Source organism: Suncus etruscus, chromosome 13 (assembly GCF_024139225.1).
Source record: "Suncus etruscus isolate mSunEtr1 chromosome 13, mSunEtr1.pri.cur, whole genome shotgun sequence".
In the NCBI taxonomy this organism is placed as follows: Eukaryota; Metazoa; Chordata; class Mammalia; order Eulipotyphla; family Soricidae; genus Suncus; species Suncus etruscus.
The window spans coordinates 79,147,867-79,169,641 of record NC_064860.1 but is presented as its reverse complement, the minus strand read 5'-3'; the positions used below and the strand labels follow the sequence as shown (position 1 = coordinate 79,169,641).

Here is a 21,775-nt window from a genome sequence, read left to right as displayed (position 1 = left end):
TAACCCCTGAGCACTGCTGGAAATGGCCCCAAAACAAAAACAAACAAACAATAAAAGTCAACTTGAACATTTTAGGTTGTGTCAGCATAATTTACTAAGAAAAACAAGAAATGCTTATTCTTGGATTTTGTTTTTATTGAATTTTCCAAGTATTTTAATATGCTTCCACTATATTACTGCCTGGGCCAGCCTTTGAGAATATTGTTGATAGCACCATAATTTGTAGCATAATTAGTAATAATGACCAAATATAACAAAACCAAAAATCCCCAGAAGGATTATAAATTTAAAGTCTCCAAGAAATCAGCAAACTAATTCTATTTTGTTAAGACACATTATCCCCCTTCCTGAGGGAGAAATAAAGATGTTTACAAAATAACATAAAGAATAATTTATGATTCACTATACATAATCCATAAAAAATTTTTCTAAACTTTGAAGCTACATTTTCAAATATCTATTAAGTTATATTTTGTCCTTAATGATAAAAATACAACTTTGGTCAAATTGGTAGTTTTAGGGGAAAAAAGGGACATTAATGATTTTTTTCAAAATTGTCTTCCAAATTTGCTACTTTCTGGAAAATCATTTTTCTCTAGTAAAATGGAAATTTAATTAAATTTCTATGAACTTACACAGATATGGAACTACTCTTTTTACTAATAACATTAACTTAATTCTCCCTTCTAGTGAATTTTAAGTAGCAAAGTGTCTTATATCTATTCTCATTTTATTCTTGAGTTACAAATTTAGGATTTGAAGCTCTTCATATTTATATAAAAACTTTTGTAGAAGAGGCTATTCTGTGCTGATTGGGTATTCAGGTTAAGGAGTCTTCTTTTACATCTGCTAGATAATTTGCATAGCATTAGGATTTACAAAGATGTTTATCTCATTAAGAATTACTTTGCATTTTGGTTTTATGAAATGTAGGTATCTTTTATCTTGTAGATAGTGACAGAAAACACCTGAAATACTTACCAGCAGGAATTCTAGGAGGCAAAGATCCTCCTGCTGGCACTGGGTTCGGGGCCTGGATGCTATTTAAAAATCCTGCTCTCAGGAAGTTTGGACAAAATGCCTCCACACCAATAGCTGAGAAGGATCCTTTTGAGAGAGAAAAATTAACATTGATTAAGGTCTGCATTGTGAAAAATTTTTTTCTTTACTTGGAATAAAATCTCTAATTATCTAAGACATCAAACCTTACAAAGTAGCTATGAAATTAAAAAGAAATGCCATTCATTTCTCTTTCCAAACAAAATCATAGTCTACCTAGTCTTTTAACAAGGAAATTTATTGTAACTAGCTACAATCCAAGAGAGTTTAGAAGCTTTAGTGTACAAAGATAAAATGTCTAACCCAACATTTGACAAAGTTAATATATTTTTTAAACAGAAACCACAGTAGCATCTAATATTATGTTGCATTAGAATTAATAGAGTTTTCTTTCAGATCTTTAGGTATTAGCACTTAAATTGCAGCATGTATATCTCCATAGATTTATCTTAGAGGCATTGTATGTTTTTGAAGCAGTAAGAAAATCAACATATTCACTTAGTAGTTATTTGTTAGACTTTTATATTTGGGACAGGGTATCAAAGTATCTAAATTAGAATTACATGCTTCTTTATTCTTTGGAAGGATCTAAATAGGTACATTACTTGCACACATTTGAATAGTGAATCCGAGGATAAAAGAATACCAGAGTTAAAAGTACTGTAGAGAGATCATCTAAAATCCCCTTCCCACCTTCCCATCTTTATTTTTATTTTATTTATTTATTTATTTTTTTTGGTTTTTGGGTCACACCCGGCGGTGCTCAGGGGTTACTCCTGGCTGTGTGCTCAGAAATAGCTCCTGGCAGGCACAGGGGACCATATGGGACACCGGGATTCGAACCAACCACCTTTGGTCCTGGATCGGCTGCTTGCAAGGCAAACACCCCTGTGCTATCTCTCCGGGCCCCCATCTTTATTTTTCAACTAATAAAATGAGATTGGAGCATGAAGGTGATATCACAGCTGTCAGCCTTGCATGACAAAATATTTCATTGTAGCTTAAAATAAATAGTGACTAATGAGCACCTAGTTGTTGAGATGTGTTTTCTCTAAATATGAATCACAAGGCCAGTATCTTAGTGGCAAAATTATGATTTGGCATCTCAGTGGCCTGGAAAATGACCAAATCTTTCAGAAAAAAATGTAATATATATGCAATGTCAATGCATGGACAGCGTTGATGTATGGTATCCCTAAGTTTAAACTACAATAATACCCTAAAAGCAAGTTATACTGGTAATCCAAGAAATGCAACTCTTTCACGCCCTCTGAAACCTTCAAATTGTGAGAAATTTTCAAGTTTAGGGACCTGGGATCACTACCCCTTGTTCAGGTTTGAAAAAGCTTCATTCCCTTCGTTCCTCGATACATTAAAAATCAATACTTCTTTGAGCTTTGATTAGGATAAAAGGAACCTGATATGTTATACTCTATGCATTTTGATTCTAAAGAAATAGTTGTTGCTAAATAAAAGCCATTAATTCGTAAATCTTAAGAGATATTTTATAAAAGAGCAATGTTATAATGAATTTATTCAAGGTCAAGGCCATTAAATTATACATGATTAAAGAAATAACAGACAGGAACTCATATATGACATTCAGAGACTGTTTTCTGGTTTGGTTTTATTGCACTTTAGTAAAATTAACTAACAGAGTTGGGTGAGTTGTCCCTTGAACATTAATAGGTGTGGCAAAAGTGTTATGTGGTAGGTCAGAACACAGAAGCTGTTTTCTGCTTTGTTACTGAAGGGAAAATTTTTTATTGAGCACAAAGCTAATATGTGCCCATAGGCAATGTTTGCTGCAAAGGACATTTTCCGCAACATAATGTTTCATCATTGTCTGAGAAAACCCTCATAATGAAAGAACTTCACTGAATATCAGGTGGAGATAATTAGATCATATTTTTATATGACAATTTTATTTAAAGTTACAAAAGAAATGGTGATTTCACAACAAGGGAAAATGGTAATAATTTAGATTTTTTATACAATACAAAAACCCCTTCCTTACACCTATATTCATTGCAGCACTATTTACCATAGCAAGACTCTGGAAACAACCAAGATGCCCTTCAACAGACGAATGGCTAAAGAAACTGTGGTACATATACACAATGGAATATTATGCAGCTGTCAGGAGAGATGAAGTCATGAAATTTTCCTATACATGGATGTACACGGAATCTATTATGCTGAGTGAAATAAGTCAGAGAGAGAAAAAAATGCAGAATGGTCTCACTCATCTATGGGTTTTAAGAAAAATGAAAGACATTCTTGCAATAATAATTTTCAGACACAAAAGAGAAAAGAGCTGGAAGTTCCAGCTCACCTCAGGAAGCTCACCACAAAGAATGATGAGTTTAGTTAGAGAAATAACTACATTTTGAACTGTCCTAATAATGAAAATGTATGAGGGAAATGGAAAGCCTGTCTAGAGTACAGGCGGGGGTCGTTTGGGGAGGAGGGAGATTTGGGACATTGGTGATGGAAATGTTGCACTGGTGATGGGTGGTGTTCTTTACATGACTGAAACCCAAACACAATCATGTATGTAATCAAGGTGTTTAAATAAAATATAAAAAAAAAGAATTCAGATTTTTTACTACATACTTTAAAAGAGCAAAAGCTATGCAGTTTTGGCTGATTACAAATTTATTAATGACAAATAATATGAAACCTGATTCAAGACTACTACACTAAAAAGAAAAAAGCAACATGATCATGCACAGGGAAAATGCAGTATAAATATGTAATTATCTTAAAGGAAACTTAAAGAAAACAAAAGTCTGTAGATTAGTAAATAAATAATGTTAATATTCACATATCAAAATTTAATTCTGGTTTTAACTATTTTAAAACATTATTTAAAGATGTTAACTCAAGAGAGATACCCATTTATTTACTCTTTGAAGAAAATTAAATACAAATATAATTTTATTTCTAGAATTCTACTCATTACTGTTTTGTTCATATTATAGCAGTTTTTTCCCCTCAAATTGCCTCCTCATTCAAAATGGATCTATATTATATTTTTACCACAAGTTAAAAAGTCTTTCATTTGCTTGGCCTCTCTTCCCAAAGGTGATGTTACTTTTAATACAATAAACAAAAAATCTGACATATTTGAATACATACTTAGTTGCAATATCATATTGAATAATAATAATGCTTTGTTAGTTTTTCCTTCGTATTAAACATGCAGTTGGGTCAGAGTGGTAGCACAGCAGTAGGGTGTTTGCCTTGCATGGGGCTGACCCAGGAGGGATATGGGTTTGATTCCTGGCATCCCATATGCTCCCCCAAACCAAGAGTGATTTCTGAGCGCAGAATCTAGGTGTAACCCCAGAGCACCGATGGGTGGAAACAAAACAAAACAAAAAGACATGCCATACTGCAGCTCTAATAGTCACAGTTTAATCAGGAAAAATAAAATTACTCTTTATTATAATTTCCTTATTTCATAATCCATAAGAAATTAGGTTCATGAACCTTTTTGGAACTTGATATGAAATAATTTTTGTCTGCCTTGCCCTATTGCTAAGTTGCTAACTCCTTGTGATTTAGCAGTGAACTTAGTTAATTTTATGTTAGATATAGAATAATCAACTCAACATCTAATATCTAAAGTGGGAGAAATGAAAAATTTTATTTATTATATCTTAATTTAAATTTAGAAAACTGTTAACATACATTAAATTTTATGTGATAAAATTTAGCACATGTTTGAAATGTAACATGTCTCATTATGTAACATTTTATTCACTTTACACACTTTTATTAACCTAAAATACTCTTTTTTTCAGTTTGCTAATAATATTCAATAGAATAAGGAGAAATTGGAATATGCCATCTGCACAATATTGCTTCTATGTAACTGAGTATTTTGTATTCTTATTTTCTAAGTGTAGTAATCTTCTACTGTAACTTTCAGCACAAATATCAACTCTGTGATGAATACTATTAACTACTGGGGCAATGTAAGTCAAGGTAAGTCATTGTCTTTGGATGTCATAGAAATTGTATTTTTATTGACCAAGTTACACAAAATGACACATAAATAACATTTCAAATGATGATGGTCAAAGGATCTTACTGTTTAATAAGTATTTACTAAACATCTAGTTTTGTATATATACATATTTATACTCAAGGATTAATCCATATATGGTATTAGGGGTCCAATCAGGGTCAGTCAGGTGTAAGTTAAATTGTTCAACCCTGTTCTAACTCTCCATCCCTAGACTGAGATATTTTTGAATTGCAATTATGTTATGAATTTACATAATAATGACCTGTTAGAAAGAGATTTTCTTGTATTTTATAAGGTTACATATTATTGAAAGAATTCGTTTCTATAGTAAAGAATTTATACATTATCTACATGACCATTAAAACTAAGCTATGTTTCACAAATAAGTATATACAGGTAAAATGACAATATTAAAACAAATTCCTTACATAAGATATGTAAAATGGTAAAAAATAATACTTGCATGTTTAAATATTTTAATTGTAAATAGTGTCTCATGAGAGAATTTCAGGGATTACCTGTTCATAGGTGAATCAGGAGACAGTTGCCAAACTGACATAGGGTCTTCCTACCAATTCCCTCAAGCAAAGATCCTTTAATTTCCTGTTGTTACATGGGGGGTTTGTTGTTGCTGTTGTTGTTATTGTTGTTGCTGCTGCTGTTTTTGGGCCACACCCAGGGCACTCAGGAGTTACTCCTGGCTCTGCACTCAGAAATCGCTACTCATGGGCCTGAGAGATAGCATGGAGGTAGGACATTTGCCTTGCATGCAAAAGGACAGTGGTTCGAATTCCGGCATCCCATATGGTCCCCCGACCCTACCAGGAGTGATTTCTGAGTGTACAGCCAGAAGTAACCCCTGAGTGCTGCTGGGTGTGACCCCCCAAACAAAACAAAAAAGAAAATATAAAAGAAAAAAATCGCTTCTCAGACTCAGGGGACCATATGGGATGCCGGGGGATCAAGCCCGGATTCATAGCAGGTTATCTGAGTGAAAGACAAATGCACTCCTGCTGTGCTACCACTCTGGACCCAAGTGGTGGGTTTTAAAATTTTTTTACAAAAAATCATTGATTGTGATTCTATGATTTACCATATTGTTAAGATGGTCTCCTTGCACATAATTTCAGAATCCACCCATCACCAGTATGTCCACCTCTCTCATCAAAGATCTCAATATCCTTCCATTTCAAATCACCTCCCCCTGCAAACAACTGGATTATGGGATTAGTTCTACCATTGTGTTTCATTTGGCTCTTTGTTGCTACTTTACTGTGTAATTATAAGACCCACATAAGTGATCAAGCATTTTGTATTTATCCATTTCTTTTTGACAGATTTCACACAGCATGATATTCTCTAGTTCCACTTTTGTTACTGCAAATTACATTATGTTGTACTTTCATGGGGCTGCATAATATTCCATTGTATTTATATATCACACTTTCTTGATCCACTCATCTGTAGTGGCCATTTGGGTTGTTTCCAAATATTGATTATTGTATTAAATTCTGCAATAAAGATAGGTGTACATATATTCATTTGAATTAATGTTTTTGTGTTTGGGGTTGGTTGTCAAGTGATATTGACCCAGATGTATTGCATGTCTGAAACCCAACTTTGAAGGCCTTTGTAAATCAAAATGGTTTCAAATCAGATACAATATAAAAAACAAATAGCAAAAAACAAACAAACAAAAACCCAACAACAAAAAAACTCCAACAAATAAAATACATGGCAGGATTGCAAGAACTGCACACAATGGAGAAAAAATGTGGTATCTGATGTGGCTGAAGATGCCTTTTTAACCCCCATCCTGCCAATATTGGCTATTTGGATACTGTGATATGTACAATTTTTAGTAGTATGAGAATATATCACAATGTTGTTTTGATTTGCACTTTTTTTTTTTTTTGGTTTTTGGGCCATATCCGTTTGATGCTCAGGGGTTACTCCTGGCTAAGCTTCAGAAATTGCCCCTGGCTTGGGGAGACCATATGGGATGCCGGGGGATCGAACCGTGGTCCTTCCTTGGCTAGCGCTTGCAAGGCAGACACCTTACCTCTAGCACCACCTCACCGGCCCCTGATTTGTACTTTCTTAATCACGAGTGATGATGAGTACTTTTTCAGATGTGTGTTGGCCATTAGAGTATCTTCTTTTGGAAAGTCTGTTTATCTCTTCATTTCATTTGTAAATGGGCTTCTTGGATATTTATTTTTGAGTTTTGTGAGAGCTTTATAGATCTTGTATATCAACCGTTTATCTAATATATTATGTACAATTATTTTCTCACGTGTATTTGGGTTTCTTTTTTGTATAGTTTGAGTGTCTCTTGCTGTACTTTTTAATTTAATGCAGTCAAATTTTATTCTTTAAAGTTTTTACATTTTAATAGTATTTTTTGTCTGTGACATTGTGATCAATTCATCAGACTCCTCTTTGGTTCCTTGAGAGTTCTGTGATAGTTTCTTCAATGTATTTTATTATGGTCTATTATCAAAATCTTTAATCCACTTTGTGAATAGTGTTAGGTAAAGTTATACTTTTATTATTTTACATTACATGAGGCTCTCAACCTTAGATACATATATTAGGAAATATATAATTAATAATGGTCATAGGCAATTCAGACAATATGAAAAAATCTTTTTGGGGTAGGCACCACAAGAGGTGCTCAGGCATTATTCCTGGCTCTGTACCCAGAAATCACATCTGGCACACAGTGGGACCATATGGAACACCAGGTATCGAACTTGAGTCATTTGAGTACTTGCTGTGCTGTTGCTCCAGCCCCTTATTTTTAACTTCTAAAATGAACTGCCAGCTAAAATAGAACTTCTTAGCCTTTTTTTCAATTTGCCCTCTCTCACCAGTTATGGTCCCCTGATCCCTGCCAAGATTGATCCTTTAGTTCAGAGCCAGGAGTAAGTCCTATAAACTATTGGATGTGGGGGCCGAAGAGATAGCATGAAGGTAAGGCGTTTGCCTTTCATGCAGGAGGCCATCGGTTCGAATCCCCGTGCCCCATATGGTCCCCTGTGCCTGCCAGGAGCAATTTCTGAGCATGGAGCCAGGAAAAACCCCTGAGCACTGCCGGGTGTGACCCAAAAACCACAAAAAACACACACACAAAAAAGAAACTATTGGATGTGATCTTCCTCCAACCAAACAAAAAATGATAATAAAATAAAATATTTTGGAGATCTAGACTTGAGTACAAATGTAAGTGATCTTTTCTTCATCAATAATTTTTAGTATTCTATAAATGACTTAAAGTTGTCAGTCTATATAGTGATTTTGATATTAATGATGGTATCTTTGAATAACAATTGAATAATTTTAAAGCTCCATGATAAAAAGAATCTGTCATACCAAATGCTATGCCAAAAAAGGGACTATTTTCCCTGAGGATAGCTCACTTCCTAAACTTCAAAGTTTTGGACTATATATTTATATCGTTTCTCCATTTCTCTCTTCACCTTTTATATATTTTTTATTTCTATTTCCAATCTTGTCTATCACAGTGTTCTATCTTATTTGATTCTCTTTTACAATATTAGTAATACACATTTCTCCATGGAGAGAAGTAAAGAGAAAAGTAAAAAAAACATTATGTTTGCGCATATGCTTTGCAGTTTCTTGTGGTAGGGGATTAAGTCTCTACATCATTGCTAAAATACTGACAGCAGTATTATTAATAATTATTAATAAGGAGATCCATTTTGAGACATTAGAAGTATTCCTCTTTTACTTACTATCTTTATATAGGGACTGTTTCAATGATGACAGGTAGTTCTGTAAAGGTACTGCTTTGTTTTTCTGAATAGAGGAATGGTTCCTGCTTGATAGTGGTCCATGAGTTTGTTGGTTGGAAGGACCAAAATGTCTCCTTTGTTTTAATCAAAAGATGCACAGGACAGGATTTCAACAAATACAGGTTGAAAGTGTATCCACATTTGAACAAATGATCAAACAAAAAGTGACAAGTTACTTCTTACATGAGTTTCTTGTTAGAATCTGTAAAAGTTCTCTCCCTGCCCATCTGCTTCCTAGAGCATTAGCAAATTTCTAATGATTAGAAGAGTTAGATTTCACTTAGGATAGATATCACTCAGTTCTATAAATGAAAAACTCACTTATCTATCGCTTTATTTATTTATTCATTTATTCAGCAAATATTTACCTATTTGTCACTAGTACCACTACCAAATTTTCTAATTTAAAAACATTTATTTAAATTAGTTTTGATAGTAAACTGTTATTTTTCAAAAATTGATTCTAACAGAGCTAAATCCAAAGATTCAATTATAAAGCTTTGTCCATTTCTTAATTCCTAAAAATGGAAATATGCCTACAATTAAATTAGTCTTTTCTTCTTCAGTTACCTGAACAGCTAATCTTCATGCAGATTCTTTAGCACCAAATAACAATTAAAGATCATGCAACCATTACAGTTTTGTTTTCGACTTTTTTTTATCCTTCAGGCCACTGCCATATGAATTTTATAGATTTTTCATCCTGTTGTCGCTCAATAGGTCACAATAAAAGTATTGAAGTAAAAAGGGCAGCTTCATGGCTAGAGTTTTATGAGTTATTTATTTTCAGTGCTTTTAAAGAGCTTTCCCTGAGTTATTTTTAAACTTGAGGACTTGTAACAGAATTTCGATGGTATAAATTATTTTTTATAACAATAGTTCTATAGTGAAACTAAGTTATAGTAAGATGCTTATAATATTTTGAAGTTAATTGGGATTAAAATGCCTATTTCAGAGGCATTTCAATTAAAATTGGGTTGGAATGATTGCTTAATAAACTGGAGTACAAGCTTTGCACATAGGAGGCTTGGGTTCAATCTCCAGCTTCACAGGTTCTCCTGAATATGACCAAAAATGGCCCATAATATGGAGTCAGGAGTAGCTCTTGAATATTTCTGGATATAAGCCAATTTTATTAAAAGTGTTAAAGATAAGCTCTTTGACTTTTAAAAATAAATTGTTTTAAATGCCTGAGAAACTACAAACTAAAGAAGTTGGGCTAGAATTTTCATGTTTTCTTAATTTATTTATCCATTTAGATAACTTTATTTTATTTGCTATATTTTAAAATAAGTTTATATTTTCCCAAATATGGTGGCAGTAATTCTGTATGTATTTAAAATTTATGGGACTTAGAATCTTGATTGCCCAAAAACTATTCTGAAAAGGGTATAAATTCCGGTAATATTTTCATCAGGTATGAAACTGAAGTGCTTGAGTTCAGGCAAAAATTTGAGTTCTGATTAAGCTAATATAATAAGCTATATACTTAAAGACATACTTGGTTTTATTTATAAGAAAAATGGAGCTAATAACTATTACTAACATAGGCTTTCTGGGCATCATATGGTAAATATCTACAAGTAGCTAACAAATGTTCAATAAATGGGGGATAATTATTTCCTCTCTATCTCCTAAATTCTCTTAATTTCACCTGAAATTTTATGTCTTTTTCTTCCTTTTCTCCTTCAATATGGCCATACTTGCCTTTTGGGCTCGGTCAATAAAGTCTTGGCATTTATAAGGAGAATGCTTTTCCTCACTCTGTGCTCCTGCAAAGTCTTCACTGCTAAAATAAAGGTAAAATGATAGCATAGATGCACTGTTCATTTGTTTAAATTTTTTGATACCAAACTCAAATGCTATCGGGGTCTGTCAAAAGCAATGAAAATATACATTGGTAACAAAGGTTTAGAGTTGAACTGAGTGGTGAAATTTCTGGTTAAGGATGACTATGAAATAAAATGTTCTAGGGAACTCTATAGGAATAAAACACAACATCTCTCTTAATTGACTTGCGGTCTCTGTGGGCTGCAAGCTGGAGGCTTTTTACTTAGATGTCTGATTCTCCTAGGGTAGAGTGCCTGCATCCCTTTTTCTCTTTATTGCTTACCCCCAAAATTGTGCATGGTAGCAGCTCAGTGTAACATTTACCAAGCTGGTTTTAATGATCTATACATGAATAGTTCAAAAAGAGTTATAGGAAATTGTTTTTTTTAATTTGGCATATCAGAAATTTTAAGACCCTATATTTACTAATAATATAGTATCTTCAAAACTAATATAATTAGTAAAATTCAAAGAGACTATGAATTTTTATTTTAAATTCTTATAAAGAACCATAGTTAAAAATTGTGTTTTAATCAGAAATGCTCTTTGACTTACATGTATTATTATATTATATTAATTATATTATATGTTATGTTATGTTACTATATTATGTTATGCTAGTTCACCTCAGTATGTTAATCAATTTTGTCTCTTGAATAAATTCTTACAATAAAAAAAGAACCATAGTTTAGGGATATCTGATACATTGTATTATAAAAATTCTCAAATTCTCAACTTTCTTTATCAAAGAAATGGTAAAGGGGTAAACTGAACTTGAAAAGCATATTTTGCAAATGAAGGCAACAAAGAGACCTTGGTCAGTGAACTTTTCTATTTCTGGAGACAAATTGTTGAACTATATGACCATAAACAAATCCTGAGATATAGTAAAAAGCTGTTAAATAGCACTTTCCAATGTTTATGAAAAATAACCTCTTCAGCTTCTTAGCAAAGTGTACCATATAGTTTATATTTATGAATTATGAGTAGAAATGCCACAATGTTAAGGGTAGTTTTGCCTCTTTAATACACATAATAAAGAGATCATTAGGCAGGCTTATATCTACTTCTATGCAATTTTCCAGGCTTTTATCTGCCTTTTTTTCTTGTAATTTTTCAAGGCTGCCAACAAAACAGACAGGCTATTGGTTGTGAGCAATATGCATCAAGTATTCATTATTTTTGCCTTTCTATTTATAAGTATGAGTGTTCTACGGTCAGTTTTATTATAGATATTAACGATAATGTTCTTGGAAGTTTTCTATAAAAAGTATGTTAATATATGCCAAACATCTTTTATTTTAAGTTAAGATATTAAAATTCTCTGGTTTTGTTAAATTTTTTTGTGGGGGGGGCACACCCAGTGATGCTCAGGGGTTATTCCTGGTTATGCGTTGAGAAATCGCTCCTGGCTAGTGGGTCCATATGGGATGCTGGAGATTGAATCAAGGTCTGTCCTGAAACTGCCACATGCAAGGCCCTATTGCTGTGCTATAGCTCTGGTCCCAAGTTTTGTTAGATTTTGCAGATCATCTTTATGGTATGACAAGGTAGGAGGTCAATCTGACTTAGAAATGGTCACTTTGAATATCTGTTGTTGAAAGTAGAGAATTCAATTTGTCTTGAAAATAATTAGGAATATCCCAAAATGAACAAAACTAATCAAAACTGCATGGCTATCAATGCTGATATATCTTTTTTAAATGTGCAGTTAATATAAAGGTAGAGGTTATGAAGTGGCTGCAAAAGACACCACCCACATTTTTGTATGTGGTTAGGGGTTACACTAAGCTATGCACAGTACTTACTAGACCTTGTGCTCAGGAATTACTCATGGCAGGGTAAGTTGGGTTATAAACCCAGGTCGAACACATGCAATGCAAGCTCCACACCTACTTTACTATTGATTCAGCCTCACCATCTACTTTTTAATGAAGGCATGTTTATACTTCAGAAAAATTAATAGAATTTTCTCCATAACTTTATCTCTAACAATCCTTGATATAAATAAACACTTAGGTTGGTACCTGACTAAATTCTTGCAGATTAAATCATGTCAGTTCTTAGTCAATATATTCTAAATCAGGACTGGGAACTTACAAAATTCAAAGGGGTGAAGCACTTCAGTGGGTAAGGTATTTGACTTACATGAAGTCAATCTGGGTTCAATCATAGTTACCAAATGTCCCTTGAATACCTCAGGAGTAATCCCAGATAATACTAAACATTACTGAGCGTGGCCCTCAAATTAACCCCAACCATTCAAACAAAAAATAAAACCAAAAAGGTGAAGTACTGGTCTTGAGATCCAGAGTTTAATATCTATCATTACATGGCTCCACCATATCTCTGGGTAAGGCTCTGTTGAGCCCCGTCCCTCTTGGCCTGAGCAGTCAATCTATTTCACTGAACAGTCAATTCATGTTTTCTGGCTGTATATATCTGGTACTAATACCAGGGCCTTCAGTACTGCTGGAGCAAGTCCTCTAAAACAAGTGGGAAAAGTCTACTGCTCAAAATGGTTCTCAAATATGTAACATTTTATTCCAACATGATACATATATAGTTATTGAATGTATGATTAACATGTTCCTGCACAAAGTGAGGATGACTTATGTTGGTTTGACCTATTCTAAATGTCCTGGTCAAATGACTGTCCACTTGCTAATTGTTGGAATAAATTTGGTTTCATCACTCTTTCTTCAGAAGGCAGAAAAGCTGCCATAGGAAATAAAAAGAGGAGGAAGTCAGATGAATTTAGTTTTCAAAATCTTGATGTGTAAAAACTCTCGAGTTGGTTGTATGTGAGTTGATTCAACCTCTGAGAACATAGTTTTCATTTTGGGACCATGTGAGGAAAAATGGTATTTTATGACAACAGTTATGCAAATGATACAAATAAAAAAGCTGGTACAAAGTAGTATTTCCAATAATTTTTCTCAATCCTTTTTTTGTCATTTACTTATTTCATTTATAAAATATTATATTTTCATTGTAACATATACTTCTTTGGTTCATATATTTCAGTAAGTTGTATATATTTCTCTTTATATTTTTTAACAGCACGTATGTTGTTAATTACAGTTTCAATTAATAGGAGTCAATTGGGAAAGCAAAAATGGGAACTATTATGTACATCATGCTTTCCAATTTATTAAAACATTGCTGGTGGTTCTGATAGCAACTTCGAAGAGTGAAATAAATGTCAAAATTTATGCAATTGTTTTCACTAGTCAATTTTTTGACTCCTGCTTAGACAACTAATGCCAAAGTAGGTGAGGGCAGGAGGCCTCCAAAACATCTTTTTCTTTCTTTCTTTTTTTCTTTCTTTAGTTCACACATGTACCTCTCATTTATTATTTAAGGAGCAAAATAAAGATGATTTTTGAGGGCAGAATAATCTTAATTTAAAACCTATTAGAATTAGAGAAAACTGTCGGAAGGGTGAGTCAGAATCAGTATTCATTCTCTAAGTGCCTAATTCTCCTAGATAAAAAGAAGCATATTAAACTATTCATGAGTAAGCAACAGCTTGTTTAATGCTATATTCTAATAAAAACATAAATGTCAAAATGGCTTATGGGGCAGAGTAATAGTACAGCATGTATTTGCCTTGCAAATGGCCAACCAAGGTTCAATTCCCTACATAACACAAAGTTTCCCAGTACTTCTAGGAATGATTTCTAGGCACAGAAGTAAGTCCTGAGTTCCCCAAACAAAACAAAATAAATGGTCTTAAATATAATTTGACAATATCCAGTCTAATTTGTCTTTTGATTTTTATTGAAGCAACTAATTTTTATAAGTTTGATTGCTTTGAGGCCTATATTAATTTAAGTTCCAGTTCTGGTTTTAGGTAACATGTATTCCTTATAATAAAGGAGAAAAAGGAAATAACTCAAATAAGCAGTGTTTTATTACTATTAAAACACATAAACAGGACTTATCAAAATTAACTGCACTAGTACCTGAATAGTAATCTTTGCATTCCCTCAATACTTCACAATTTTCACTACTATTTACCATTAGGCTCTCGTAGACAGTCCGTTAGACTGAGTTACAAATGAGAATCCAAATACAACCTGTTTTGGGGAACCAACAGTGTAGAGAATCACAGTGAGAGAATTAACTGGCATATTTCTGACTCCAAATACATTATTCTTTCAAGCTATATCTCAGATAATTTCAGACCTTTGTGTCACTGTGCTGATGGTTCACTTTACATGCTGTTTTTTTTTTTAAATTACCTTTTAAATATTAGCTTGGGTATAAATTTGGTAGTTCGCTAAAATGTCTGCTAGAGGTGGTAAATGATTATAGCTTCTTGGATATAGAGACAGTGCGAAAGAAACAACAGTTTCTGACATGATGTATGCAGGGAGAAAAACATTTGGGAGCAGTATGTGTGTATTTTATTTCTGCCTGAACTCTACGGGCACCCAGCCACTTTCAAAACATTATTTAGCAAATTATAGTGGCACAAAAAAGTATTTTATACTCTGCCTGTTAGTTTTTGGAAAAAAAAAAAAGGAAAAATAAATGTCTGTCGTGAATATTTAAGAGAAAAGCAGAACGGAGTTAATATAAAACAACATTTATATGCTCCAGTGAAAATAAAAAGCTTTCACGGTATCATATTCAATTTTTTATTATGATGTTAATATACCCATTCAGTGTACATATTGTTGTATTAGTAAAGAAAAGGTACTTGCTTCTAGATAGTTCTAAGGGGCCAAAAGAATTTTAATTTATGGGGGTGAATTTATCAGCGCATTTTAACTGCTACAGAGATTAGGGATTAAGAATTTTATCTGAAAATTATTCTAAAAAATGAGTAATTTACCCTTTAAATACCGGCACATGAAGTTAAATGGAACTGATCTTGGTGCAGTGATACTGTGTGAGGCGGTGGGTACACATTGTGTCATATGAATCACCCTTGAGCATCAAGCAGCGAACTGGGGTGATGAAACTACTCCCTGGAAGAAAGCTGTTCACCCATGTGAGGCAAATGGACTGTGCTGGATGAGGTAATTTACTAAATGGTACCCTGGTGCCCTAGAAGACTTAATTCACTTCAGCTGAATGAGCAGTTGGATCAAACTCAATCTTTGAGAGTTACCCATTCATACTCAAAGGCATATAGATCTCAAATTGAATGTTCTTTAATTGGGTGCGTATAACTCCAGGGTAACCTGGGTACAGAGTTGGGAAAAATATAAATGAGTGTGGCCTAATTAGAAAGCCCAATTTAATCTTGCTTTTCAAATCACATTTTCACAACATTGAATGGCAGTGACCTAAGGAGATGAAGTATTTTCAGGAAAAGAAAAAGCAAGAGCCAATATCATTACTTATCGGTAATCACAAACTCCGAGTTTGGAGACCATCCCAGAAAGTTTGTATTTAAGAATAGATTTAGCTATAATCTAGCAAACTGTATTTATATAAAGGAAAATTGGCAAAAATAAAATACAGGATAATGGAACTGTCTTGTCACAAAAGAAAAAGAATAGATAGATTTTTGGTAAATGACATCTATAGACCAAAGAAAATTGATAGCATAAAACTCTGGGCTTGTGGTGTGACCCCCAAACAAAACAAAATATTTTTTAATAAAATATTTATTTACCTAACTTTTAAGAGTCTTATACAATGTACAAATGTATAAGATTTTTCAAACATTTTATCTAGGAAAAAACCCCAAAATATTTCTTTTCCTGTCTTTTTTTTTGTTATACACTGAATATCTTACATAAAGCAAACGTATACATACACACACAAACCCCAAATCTCTCAAGATCAAACTTTACTATGTAAAATGTTTCATCTGCAATAACTTTTGAGGAATAAAATAAGCTTTTACATTGAGCATTCCAGAAAAGAAACCAGCTCATGTCACAGTCCTAAGAAAATCCTGGATCTTTGGTGATGATCTGACCTCATGAAGCCAGGGACTAGCATTAATACATGAAAATATAATATTTTATTCTTTCCAGTCTTAGAATATCTTATTTGGGTCTGGTATGTGGCTTGTCAGAATTAATATTTTATTTTCATTTTGCAGCCAGATATATTTTTATGATTAAGTTCTAAATAGTGGGTGTAAGTGTAAATGTCCCTAAAAAATGCTATCCTATAACTCCTTGATTTTTTTTTACTTATGGGTATTATTTATGTATCAGAGAAATAATTGTATTCTATCAACTCACTGTTATTTGGAATTTTTTGTCACTTTCAAGTTATTCTAGTATTAGTTTGCTGTCATTTCTTACTATACATACTTCTGAATTAAACTGTGTCCATGTTTTACCTTATACTAGACTATTCTGATCTTCAATACTCTATAATTTCTATTATTTCAATCACATTTGTTATATTCATGGCAAAAAGGTGAATGAATGAATAAATGCATGACATCTCCCAAACTTTTGACCTAATGTGACAAAAAATTTTATTTTGCTGATATATTAATTTGCTTTATTTTTATATATATTTTAAAACACTAAGAACAATTTTGCCCATATATATGTATACCATTGAGTAATTATATAAACATATTACTTTTAAAAAGTTATGTAAATGTATTGTCATTTTTCCCCTGCCCCTCATCCCTCTCATCACTATTTTTTAATATTCATTTTGGACACTTTTTTCAAATGGGTTTAATGCAACCATTTCTTCCAAATCAAAATGTGCTTCTAGTTTTACAAATATAGTAATCCATGTCAGTGCTTTAGCTTCTCTCTATGCTTTTTATGCTAATGAAATGCACTTTCCTTGCTTTCTTGCCAATCTCTGACTTATTCCTGGAGACAGAGCTTAATATTAGTTTCTTTAGAAAATGAGTATTTCTTAGAGGAACCAACATTTCTTCTTTTCTTTACAGTCTTTAGATCTAATATGCTTACTCTGAAGCTCATTTACTCACCATGCTCTTCTGTCACATCTAATAGACTTATATAGTCTTAGAAGTAGAGACTGAACCTTTATTTTATTAAAATTTTAGCTGCTCAATGTCGACTGTTGACTGAATATCTAATATGTTCAGACTTTAGTTTGATTATTAAAACTGTTCCTTTCTTTGATAAAGAAATTTGAAATTCCCTAAAAATAGCACACATGTTTTAATGAAAGTAAATAAATACATTCTCCTGGGATACTTAAAACCAAAAGGTTTTAAATAAGGTGCCACCATTCGAAAGAAAACAGTCTTGGGGCTGGAGTGATAGTACAGTAAGTAGGTAGATTTTCTTGCATGTGGCCTATTTAAGTTCATTCTCCAGCATCTCATATGGTCCTTTGAGCACTGCGAACAATAAATCTTGAGTTCAGAGTCAGGAGTAACCTCTGTGTATTGTCAGGCATGACCAACCAACAAACAGCAAAAAAGACCCTAGTGTTGATGTAAAATGGTGAAAAAGAACCTCTTCCCTGCTGGTGGAAAATTTTTGTTTAGTTCAATCCTTTTGGAAAATAAAAAAAAAAGAAAACCTCAAAAATTAAGAAATAAACTTAATATGAGCCAGCAATTCCATTTCTTGGACTGTACTCTAAAAATGCAATAATGTTATTTCAAAAAAATTATTTATTTGTGCCCCTGTATTCATTGAAGCACTAATCACAATATTTCAGTTTGGGAAAGAATCCAAGAACTCAAAAATGATTACTGGGTGAAGAAACTGAAACACACACACACACACACACACAAACACACACACATACACACGCGCACACACACACACACACACAGTGGAACACTACTTGAATATAATGCATCTTAGGATCCTTAGGGTCCCTTAGAGGAAGGGGGTAAATTGGTATTGTGAATTGTGTCAAATTATGTACATGACACATTATTATTATTATCATTGTAAACCACAAAATCTCACTAAAATTTTTAAAGGGATGTGTTTAACAAAAAGTCTTCTAGAAACAAACCAATATAGCAATGTAACTGGCTACAAAGTCAATACACAAAAGTCAGTTACCTTCTTATTACAAATATTTAATCTGAAGACAAAGAGATCAAGAAGTTTATTTCATTTAAAATAGTATCCAAAACATTGAATATCTAAGAATCAATGTAACAAAAGACATGGGAGATCGATAGCATGATAATTTTATGCCACTTAAGAAGGATATAGAAGACTTAAAAAATATTCCATGCTAATGGATTGGAAGAATCAATATTGTTAAAATGACTATCCTACCTAAGCTATTATATAGATTCAATGCAATCTCAATCCAAATTCAGATGACATTCATCCAAAACCTGGAAAAGTCAATAACAAAGTTTGTTTGAAATCAGAATAGACCACAAATAACTAAAAATGTGGATGTATCTCTTTACTGAATTTGTAACTGTGTTATAAAATACAGTGATCAAAACTGTATAATACAGAATAAACTGAAACTGTCTTACAGAATATAACACCTAATGGCAAAGCCCCATATATGTGGATGTTTTATTTGGCTTTTATTTATTTATTTTGTTTTGGGGTCACACCTGACTTTGCTCAGGGGTTACTCCTGGCTCTGTGCTCACAAATCCCTCTTAATAGGCTTAAGGGACCATATGGGATGCCAAGGATTGAACTTGGTCAGTCATGTGCCAGGCAATAGTCCTATACACTGTACTATTGCTCCCGCCCCTGAATAGCTAATTTTTGATAAAGAAACTAAGAATATGAAATGGAGTAAAGATAGCCTCTTCAACAAATAATGCTAGGAAACCTGGATAACTACATGTAAGAAATTAAAGATTGATTCATAGCTCAGACCTATCACAAAGTCAAATCAAAGTGGAACAAAGAACTTGAGTTCTGACCAGAAACCATAGAATACATTGAAGAAAATATAAGCTACATATCCCAAGATTTAGATCTCAAAGGTGTATACAATGATCTGATACCATTATCAAAAGCAACAAAAATCAAAAAGAAACTAATGGTTCTATATTAAAATAAGGACTTTCTGCTTGGCAAAAAAAGAAAAAAGAAAAAAAATGGGCTAAAAGTAAGACTGCTAACTGAATGAGAAAAAAATTTACATTTAACACATCAGATCAAGGCTTCATATCCAAGATATATCAATAGCTCACAAAGATGAACCAAAAAAGATTTAAAATAATCCAGGAGCAATTTCTGAGTGCATAGCCAGGAGGAGTAACCTCTGAGTGTCACCAGGTGTGACCAAAAAAAAAAAAAAATCCAAGTGGAAATAAGTAAGAAATACTGAAAAGCCATTTCTTAGAGAAAAACAGATCACCAGGAGGCACAATAAAAAGACCTGAATATCATTTATCATTAGGAAAATTCCAAATCAAGAGAACAATGACACCAGTTATATCATATCATCTCACACGAGTAAGAATGGCATATTTCAAAAACATTAGGAACAATCTGTGTTGGTGAGGAACCCTATCCACTTTTTATTAAAATCCATAGAAAATGGTATAGAAAGTTCCTCAGTAAACTTAAAACTGAGCTGCAATATGAGCTAGAATATTATTCAAAGTATCTATTTCTAGTACTTTAAAATATTAATTTAAAAGGACATATGCACATCAATATTCATTGTTGCACTTAATACAATAGCTAGGATATAGAATAAACCTAGGTGTACAATGATGGGTCAATGAATTATGAAGACATTGTATATAGACATTGTGGAATACTATGGTACTGCAAGGTATGATGAAATTATGCAATTTTCTGCAACCGTGTTGAAACTGGAAGATATCGTGTTGGGTGGAATTAGCTAGAAGAAGAAAAAATACACAGGATGATCTCAAATATCTGTGGTATATTGAATAACTAGATAAGGAAATGAAATGTAGCAAAGGAGTATGCCTAAATTACCTTTCACACACAGGTTAGGGAAAAGGGCAGAGAAGATATGAAATGAAGGAGGGAAGAAGATGACATAGGAAAGTTACAGGGCAGGAGGGGTCAAGGCTTCCATTATCATGCGGATGTGGGAGAGTGTGTAACTATACATCCAAAGCACAGACTTAACAACACTGAAAACATGAGATCAAAGCTGCAACCACAAAACTTTGTATTGTACTTGTCAAGGTGGCATGCAGGGGGTGGGATTGGGTAAAGGGTGGAAAGTGATAGAGTATAAGAACACTGGTGACGGGAGTTGATATTGGCAATGTGATTTGTATTGAAATATTATATGACTAAAATTCAACTGTTAATAACTTTGTAAATCATAATACTTTGATTAAATAAAATTAGTTAAAAAATAAAGTGGCATCTTGCAAATTACATAATAGGTTAGTAAGTGAGATGATAGAAACATATCATGTCTATTATTTTAAGCAAAATATTGGGGCCGGCGAGGTGGCGCTAGAGGTAAGTTGTCTGCCTTGCAATTGCTAGCCAAGGAAGGACCATGGTTTGATCCCCCATTGTCCCATATGGTCCCCCCAAGCCAGGGGCAATTTCTGAGTGCGTAGCCAGGAGTAACCCCTGAGCATCAAATGGGTGTGGCTCGAAAAACCAAAAAAAAAAAAAAAATCAAAGAGATGAGATAAGCCTGGGTGTCCAGGACATGCTTTTACTATCTTCTCTACATTTCGGACTATGTTCTGTCAGTTTCACTATTGCATATGACAATGCAAATGGGACCCATCAGTTTTCCTTCTGTTTTCTTCTTATAAAATATATAGGAAGTATATAAAAATATATAAAAAGTATTTCTTCCTATAAAATATATTGACCTATGGCACCATCTTGGTTACCTTACTATTGAAAACTACATTTTGTGAAAGTTATTACTGAGTAAAGTGTGACAAATATAGGCTATCAAAAGGTTATTTCGTTAAAATGGCCTTTTTTTTCTTAAAAATAAAGCCTAAAATGTAGTCAAGTATTTTGTTAATAGCGATGTCAAATCATGTGATCTATATTGAATTTGTGGTAAGTCCAGATCTATTATTTTTCAGCTGGCTTTCAAAAATGCCTTACTGTACATAATATAACCTAAAAAAGTATACTCCCTTGACTTTTAAATCTATTCT

The 21,775-nt window shown here is 33.1% G+C and overlaps 1 protein-coding gene across 1 annotated transcript in view; it reads right to left on the bottom strand.

Moving 5' to 3' along the window:
* Positions 1–21,775, bottom strand: part of EPHA6 (EPH receptor A6) — a 973,333-nt gene that overhangs the window by 198,401 nt on the left and 753,157 nt on the right. The window contains exon 12 of the mRNA XM_049785675.1: positions 982–1,107. Coding sequence (XP_049641632.1) covers positions 982–1,107 — 126 coding nt within the window. The remainder of the gene's footprint in view (positions 1–981; positions 1,108–21,775) is intronic.